The sequence below is a fragment of the Pteropus alecto genome, unplaced genomic scaffold (genome assembly GCF_000325575.1).
Source record: "Pteropus alecto unplaced genomic scaffold, ASM32557v1 scaffold59, whole genome shotgun sequence".
NCBI lineage: Eukaryota > Metazoa > Chordata > Mammalia > Chiroptera > Pteropodidae > Pteropus > Pteropus alecto.
Window position 1 is genome coordinate 4,289,752 of NW_006443292.1, and position 8,418 is coordinate 4,298,169.

An 8,418-nucleotide genomic window follows, 5' to 3' on the forward strand; every position below is an offset into this window, starting at 1 on the left:
AACTGCCATGCCACTGTGGTTTTTAAGAAACTCATCCAGATTTTTGGAGTTGTAATGCCTTTAGGATATTCATTCCCCTAAAATTCCTGGCTAAGAGTGTCATTCTCTCTTTCTCATGGTCTCTAGTAAGCAGTATTTTTTTTTTTCCCCCTGCTAAAGGGATTCACAGGTGATTCGGAGAATTTTGTTGAGGATTTGGCATCACGGTTCTCTCTGAAACGACTGGAGACGCCGTAAGATGTCGTGATGTCATTGGTGGGTGTCACGATGCTGTCCACCTGGAGATATGGGCTGGCTATGGGGGCCTCAAGGACACCCACACCTAAATGGAACATGTCATGAACCCTAAGAATGTGAACTGCCTCGGGTTCTTAGCGAAGTGGAGTATAAACGACTAACAGGCAATTATGACCCATCCTTACACGACCTAGTCTCATGTGCGTAAGACATCAGAGCGGTAAGCAATGTCCTCCCTTGCTGCCTTATTAGCTATAGCTCTGTTGTTATTTATTGGTTGACTTACAGTTATTATCCGACTCTAACCATCTTCGTGTGAAATTATTCTGCTGCATATACCATGTCAAAACCTTACAATTCTGTGCAGCCATCTCTCCCCATCTGCCCTTCACCCCCACCCCCACAAAAAAAGAGAGAAATTCCTTTGGATTAAAAAATAAAACAAAACAAAACACATTAGGCTGTCGGTGTCGGTAGTAATTTTGAAGCATCCCCCTGCAAAACTGCCTACACGTGTGAGAGAGAGAGAGAGAGAGAGAGAGAGAGAGAGAGAGAGAGTGTGTGTGTGTGTGTGTGTGTGCGTGTGTGTGTCTCTTCTCATGGATGTGCCTGTGCAAATGCCCACGAGGGTATATGTATATGCAAGTCTGTGCATGTGAATGGGTGTGCTTATACTTGGATACATGTGTGCGCACGTGTGAGTGCGTGTGTGTGCCAAGTGTGAACACCTGCGTCTTCTGGCAGAAGCCAGACGCCCCTTCCGCGGCCGGCCTTCCCGTGGCGGCCTACCTCCATGTTTCTGCAGAAGGTGGCGTTGGTACCGAATAGGATCTGGCACTGCTCGCTGGCGCTGTAGTGCATCCCAGGCAGCTTGTGAGGGAGGCGCACCGCGTGCTGGCTCCTGGGGTCCGTGACCAGCAAGCAGGTGCTGACTTTCGACCTGAAACAGCCAAGACACAAATCAGCCTGCAGAGGTACTGCCCGGGATTTTGTTTTGAGTTTTAGCCAGTGAGAAGGATGCAGCTCCAAATGATTTATGTGAAGATGACCCAGGCACCGAACATATGGCCTGAGCTTTTTCGCTTTTTGCTTTTTCCACATGGCCAAATGCATGCATGACCTTCACTCCGAAGGCAGCGAGAGCTTAGCACGCAGGACAGGGCTCGGGAATAACGAAGCCTCGTGTCCTTTTCTTGGGGGGTCCTGAGAGCTTTCATGGATGAGGATGACTTTGAAATCGATTCCTATGATATTTTCTTAGAATATGGCTTTGAGTAAAAGTTACTAGGAATTAAAGAAGAAAATAGAAGTTAGGGTCGTTTTGCTTTATTTTAAATAAAAACAAAGTGGATATTTCCAACTCTGCAGATTCTGTTGCGGCGGAGGGTGGGGGCGGGGATGGAGGGGGGAAGCGGTGGATGGCAGGTCGTGGCAGCTGACTGGTCCAGGTGTCCCACCTGACCACACCTTCTGTCATCCCTGGTGGCAGATTCTGCAAAGGACTTCAGGATTTCAAGGAGGATGAGCATATTATCTCTGAACTCCTGGACGGGGGATGGGAGGCTATAGCTCCATTAGAAGGTTGAAGTCTTAAGTGTTTTTATGTTTAATTTCCTGAAACAAGGCCGACAGTAGGAAAAGCAAAACCCATCCTCTTGCCAAGATTCTTGAAGAATCTTGGGCTGCACACACCTAAGCACACAGGGGCTGATGCTGGTCCAGCTCTCCCGGGCTGAGAGAGAGAGAGAGAGAGAGAGAGAGAGAGAGAGAGAGAGAGAGTGGCACAAACACACACACACACACACACACAGCTTATACAGGCAGGGGGACTGGCCTGTCCCCTGCATACGTCCTTGAGCGAACAGAAACACTCTGCCTTGTTTCACATTATATAGGCAGGGGGACCGGCCTGTCCCCTGTGTACGTACTTGAGCGAACAGAAACACTCTGCCTTGTTTCACAGACCCCGAGTAAAATGAAACAATGTCCAGGGGCTTGCAACATTCCCTAAGAGTCTGAGACAATAAGGACTCAGTAGGGAAGAGATTATGTTAAAACTAATGTGTCCATTTTTAAGCCACGAGAACCACTTACACAATTTCACCACCCACAGGACACAAGAAAGAAGACCCAGGATTTGCGCTCCCCTGGCCCTCACTGGGCACTTTGATGGGTGTTTGAGGGCAGAAGACAGAGTGGCACTTTTGCATTCCCCTGGCCCTCACTGGGCACTTTGATGGGTGTTTGGACAGCAAAGCTCCATCGCAGGTGAGACTCACTGATGCCTGTGCATCTCCATGGGGCGGACAGGTGCACACGGCTAAGTGGTGTCTCTGTCCGCCAAACCTGAGGTCCTGACACTAAGAGACCCACAATTACACCTGGGCGCAGACTCTGTTTGACAAAGGTCTGAAATCAGATGGCCAGGTCTTCCACGGAAGCCTGAGAATGTGCCGACACATTCTGGAAAGAAAGTGGCAGAGATAAACCCAACCCAGCCTGACAACGGGAGAGAGTGAGCGAGCCCTGCTCCCCGGATGACACGCGTCCCACCGGTGGATATGACCTGGGTACAGAGGAAATACCTGTTCTACAGAGACCGAGGGGCGCTGTCCACTTACAGTCAAAATAAAATGAAATACAACAGAGTTCAAGACAGGGTCACGGTGTTGATATTCCACTCAGTCGGCAAGCATTTTTGAAGCCCAGCTGGGCGCCCAACGTCGGACGAGACGCACGCGTGGGAGGAAGTTGTCCCATTTACAGATTGCTGTAGTGACCAGCCGCCAGGCCAGCTGAGAATTCTCGAATGGACTCCACACTTGCCGAGCCTCCAATGACCGTGTGTTCTGGAAGCACCTCCTCCTGCACAGATTGTACGGAATGATTCAAAGACTTACTTGAGGAAGTTTTCAAGGTCATCTCGACTGCAGGAGGACCAGGAGAGGTCGCTGGGGTTCCGGCCTTTCACCCACTCTCCCGACATGATGTGGGATCTGCCGGCACAGGAGGAGTGGTCATCGTCGTGGTTCATCCCCAAGCTGGCCGAGGAAAAGGAAAAAGAGACAGGGACACTTAGGCTACAGGCTTCTCATCTCTGGTTCCGGGTTCTAGCATCCTACGCTTAAATCTGAAACGCAAAAGGTGACATGGGGTGATGCCTGGTTTCTGCCGCTCTCGCAGGTCAGACCAACAGTCATGAGCTCACGAAGAGACAGAGTGATGACCTGCTTGCTTAATGACTGGAGATGGACAGAGCAGACACGAGCTCACGAAGAGACAGAGTGATGATGACTTGCTTGCTTAATGACTGGAGATGGACAGAGCAGACAGACATTAGTAGCATTTGCTAAGTAACCAATAATAAGTGACTAAACAAGTTACATTAATTGTGATACTGTAGTTTTCAAACTAAGTTTCTGATGATTAGTGTTAATTGGTTTTCGACACTAAAATATCCTCACGTTAACCATCTAAGCATTTTGTTGCCTTAAAGAGAAGTCGATGTGCGAAGGGCTAGTGGGAACCATCCGAGACTCTGACTTATAGAATATGATGGGTGCAAATCGTCAAATTCATGACAAATGTGGCTTTCCAGTCCTTCACATCATTACGTCTGGGCCCACTAAGATCACACCTGTCACCTTCCCTGCCCAGTGGTACCTCATAAACAACTGAGGCCTGTCTAGACACGGTGACTGACCACACGCTAGGTGCTGAGCAATGAACGACCGCAGTTTACACACGGGCTGTTCATAGAGTAAACCGAGACACAGGACACACAAGGTCTGGTGGCCCACAGTTGGCTGACCCGCGATCTCCAGGGGAGAGACATAAAGATGACCGCTCTCTGTCAACAGCCCAGTGGATAAAAATACGCACTTCCATTCATTCAAAAATAGAGGTTTCCCAAATGTCAGGCGATGGGCAAGAGAGAGCATGGTACACAACGGGCCATCCCTGACCTCGAGTCATTGCCAGTCTGGGGGAGGAGGCGACCCAAACAGAAGTCGTCACCGTAAGAGGTTTTAAATGCTTCTCTAGAATAACCTTCTCCTAGTGGTCCTTATGTCCCTGGCCACCTTTCGTCACTTCTACTTCTTGCTGGCTACTCCTTGTGCCTCGCGGGGGTGAGGTACCCGGCACGTCTGCCGTGCACACCCTGCAGGCCACGCACACCACGCTCCGCCCGCAGAGGCGCCCCCTTCACCCCACCACGTGGGGTCAGACCGGCCCACGCGATCCTATCCTTCATAAAACTCACCGCCTGGCACACCTGTGCCTGAATGACCCCCACAGGTCTGCTGCCATCAGCTGAAAGTCGCTTCTGAAGTGTCGATTGTATTTATTTTCAAACCTGTTGGTGTCGGTGACACTTGTCACTTCGATCAATACGTGTCGTGTTAACGTAATGACATATGAGAACGAAAGCAAAGCTGTTTCCATGACAACTAGCGTGGCTAGTATCTAAAATAGTATGCCTAGCACAATGAGAAAAGAGGGGAAAAATCATAAAAACAGCCCCGGACCTCTTCACAAGGGTCTTTTATATTCCACCCGATCTAAAAACAAAACAAAAAACCCTGGAATTTCAAACACGTTGCATCATAGCTGTGGTCTGTGTGAGGCCAGTGGCCTGCAATTCTAACGGGAAGACACCCCCGCCCCCAAAAGAAAGGCTACACTCCCCACCACCACACAACTGGTGAAAAAATGAACATTTTCATGGCTTAAGCTAAAAAAAAGTTTAAGGCACCTAAGAATAATTTCTTATGTTTCCTGACTCGAACCATTTTTTTTTTTTTTTTTTTGGTTAATTGGTCATTTGATTGTCTACTATCATGTCACGAAAGAGTACTTCTGTGGTGTCACCCACATGCTCAGCTCAGGCCTCTCTCACAGGCCCCCTGGGTCTCCCATGGGCTCCTCACCTCCCTGAATGCCCTCAGGGCAGCCTGCCGTCCCAGCTTCTCCAGCAGTGAGTGGCACAGAGCAAGCACTCAGTAAATGCTTATCGAATGAATTATCTGTTTAATACTGGGGAAAGCACCCCAAAATGGGAGTATTCAGATCTGTGACAAGGTGCTAGTTCTCAGCCTGCTCAGAACAATGAAAGCCATCACTGATTAGTCAGTATTGCTCTCCTATGTCAGGTATCCATCCAGTTAGGGGCAATGAAGACCTAAGAAATTCTCAGATAAAGCTGACCAAGAGGAATATTTTTGATATATCTCCAATGGTTTCTTAACTGAATAAAATAAGTCCCATTTTTCAGTGCTATTCCTGAGGTTTTTACTTTTTTCCTGCTTGTTATCTATTTATATCTATAGCCACCCACCCACCCATCCATCTACCCACCCACTCACACACCATCCATCATCCATCCATCTGTCCGTCCGTCCGTCCGTCCGTCTGTCCATCCGTCCATCCATCTTTGTTTCATGTTAACTTTTGAAGCAACTAACTGGTTTTTTCAGTGCATTTAACAAAGAATATATATAAAGCCATTTTAAATTTGATTTAGGGTTTGATCTGATATCTTTAAATAAAATTGGTGATTGCATTTTCAAATGGGTAGATCTGAAAATTTTGACGGATTTCAGAGAATTAAATGTATAGAGGTTACAGAAATAAAATGTCTCATGAATAAAGTGGCTTCGTTCCACCTCTAACGACAAGGTGTGAGCACAGCACAGGGACCAGTCCAACTGCCCTGTCGCCAACTTGGAGAATCCAATCCTGTCAGAATCAACGCATGAATCAAGCGTTCTTCCAGCCCTGTGCTTTTCCAAGTCACCTCCCGTCGCCCTGGGCTGGGGTCTTCCCAGCAGCCACCAGATGGGTTTTCCAAACAATGCCTTTGGTATTTGGAAAACTGCAATCTGAGGAGATCTAAGTCCTGGCAGAATGGCCTCACCAAGTCTGGAGGGACGTTTCATTTGCCACCGCCTCCAAGTTTTCTCCCACGGTCAAGGTGGTTGCTAAGTGAAAGAAGCTCCTTCGCCCACAAGGCCAGACTGTGCTGGCCAGAGAACCTGGTCTCTGGGGAGACAAAACTATGTTTAAAACAGCGTTCAGAAAAGCTGATGTGCCGTCGGCCACTGACTGCTGCCTATTCGGCGTGTGACACCAGTTGGCACTTCACTCTGCCGGCCCCAGGAAAGGTCTTCTCTGAGGAATGTCCCTGTCAGCAAGACCAGCCCAGAGTGGGGCTCCTGGCTTTCTGGAGCTTGTCTCTGATACAGACCATGCTTCATCTGGTTTAAAATGTTCAAATGCTGACTAAGCGCCTCATAAATTTACAGTTCGACGAAGCAGCGTTGGGCTGGGAGTCTTTATATTTGAGGTTCACGAAAACTACCATGTAGGCTATTTTTAGTTTAAATTAAGGATTACCTGACTGAAAACTTTATGTTATTGTAGGTTTACGTCCTAGGGTATCTATTACTTCTCGCAACGTGATATTTAACAAAAATGAGTGGCGTTAAGCGTGCACGGTAATTTTAAGCGACTGTGGGAATTAAGGCTACAGACTGGCCTACGTCGCATGCGGCCCAGATTCATCACACACAACGACTCCATGGCCTTGAGCTGATTTTATCTTAAAACAAGCACCCCGTTGCTTCTGTATCGGCCGTTTTGGAAGCTTCTGTTTTCCCTGGCTCTCGACCTTCCCGTCCATCTCTCAGAAGCTTTGGGATTTTGACGTCAGGTGTAAGAATCAGGAACTCTGTCTCCTCCGAGTAGTTGCGGTGGGTTTGTGACGTGGGCTTGGGGCGGGATGAAGAGCCCAGGGCACTGGCTTCCTTGAGTGCAGCATCCCCACTGCAGGGGTCACGGCTGGCCCCGTGGGCACAGTGCCCGACGCTGCTGGAGCAGGACAGCCCACGTGGGAAGGTTCCTATTAGTTATTGCGAGTTAACATCAAAATAATTTACACACCGGCTTCGCGCTAGAAGGGACGACTGTCGCTACCTCTTTGCCAAGAACCAGACTGCGCCGCTCAGAAACTTTACCAACAAGGGTTCAAAGTCAAAGGGGTAACAGGCTGCACTCGCTCGCACAGGTTGAAGGGTAGGGCTGAGTGCCATGATCATCAACGACCCCGTCTATAAGGAAGAAAACACAAAGACAGCAGAAACATCAAAATTCTCTCACCCCAGAGAAGCTCTTGCTTTTGGATTTGCACATAAGGAATTTCGATGTCAGATGTACCAGTCAGGTCTGAGGTCTCACCTCCCCCTCAGTCGTGCCTGAAATGATCTGTGCGTGCGTGTACGTGTATATGAATATATAAACACACATATGTACAGATATACATACACACACAGAGAGAAAATTCACATCCGATGGGTTTTTAACTCTTAACAAAAATTCTAATATTGTTGAGAGAGATAAAGTGAGGGGAAAAATAGAAAACGAAAATGAACAGAATGGAATGAACAGAAAATGAACAGAGTCTGTCCTGACTCTGGTCTGTGAGCACGTCTATCTGAGGAGGAGTGTGCACCCCGCAAGAGGGAGTGTGACCCCTTCTCTCGGGGGTCCTGGGGCCTCCGCGAGCACGGCGTCATGCCGAGTGTGACTCTGGCGTTTCACGACACACACTTTTCCTACGACACGGGCACAAGGTGTGGCGTCTCGATCTACGTGGAGTCTAAATTTTATTCGATGCTCAAACGCAAAAACGCTTCCGGTTCTAACACTGGTAGGAAGACTGGGTGGGAGGGACTTGGAGAGACAGTGCCGGGGTCTCACATGGCGGCTTCCTGAGTGATCTCCGAAGGTGACTTTGGCGAGCTACCTTTGCCTTTTAGAACCTGTGCAAGACGCAACACCGCCTTTGGGCTTGAGCGTTTTCACTGACATCGCCGCTGGGTCTTCACAGCTCCCGGATGAAACACGCAAAGTCGCCGCTGTCATTTCCTTTGTCCTTGATGGGCAGCTACAGGTGCTGTGGTACTGGAGCGATTTGCTTAGAGCATCTCCCAGGTTTATCTCCCTCCTCCTGGCCAAGCTGAGTCTCTGAAATCATCTCTCCCAGCCATGTCGACCACAGCAGGCACCACCCGCCTCTCTGCGGAGGCCTCTCCCCTTCCAGCACCTTCCCCCAACGCCCGCCACTCTGCTCGGACAGGTGCGCATGCAGGAGCCAGATTCAAGTCCCAGTCAGCCTCCAAA

General features: G+C 49.0%; 1 protein-coding gene across 1 annotated transcript in view; it reads right to left on the reverse strand.

The window, feature by feature from the left end:
- Window positions 1–8,418, reverse strand: part of ADAMTS17 (ADAM metallopeptidase with thrombospondin type 1 motif 17) — a 213,173-nt gene that overhangs the window by 97,378 nt on the left and 107,377 nt on the right. Inside the window, exons 8-9 of the mRNA XM_025041234.1 lie at window positions 3,138–3,278; window positions 1,027–1,177 (exon numbers count right to left, since the gene is read on the reverse strand). Of these exons, the coding sequence (XP_024897002.1) occupies window positions 1,027–1,177; window positions 3,138–3,278 (292 nt within the window). The remainder of the gene's footprint in view (window positions 1–1,026; window positions 1,178–3,137; window positions 3,279–8,418) is intronic.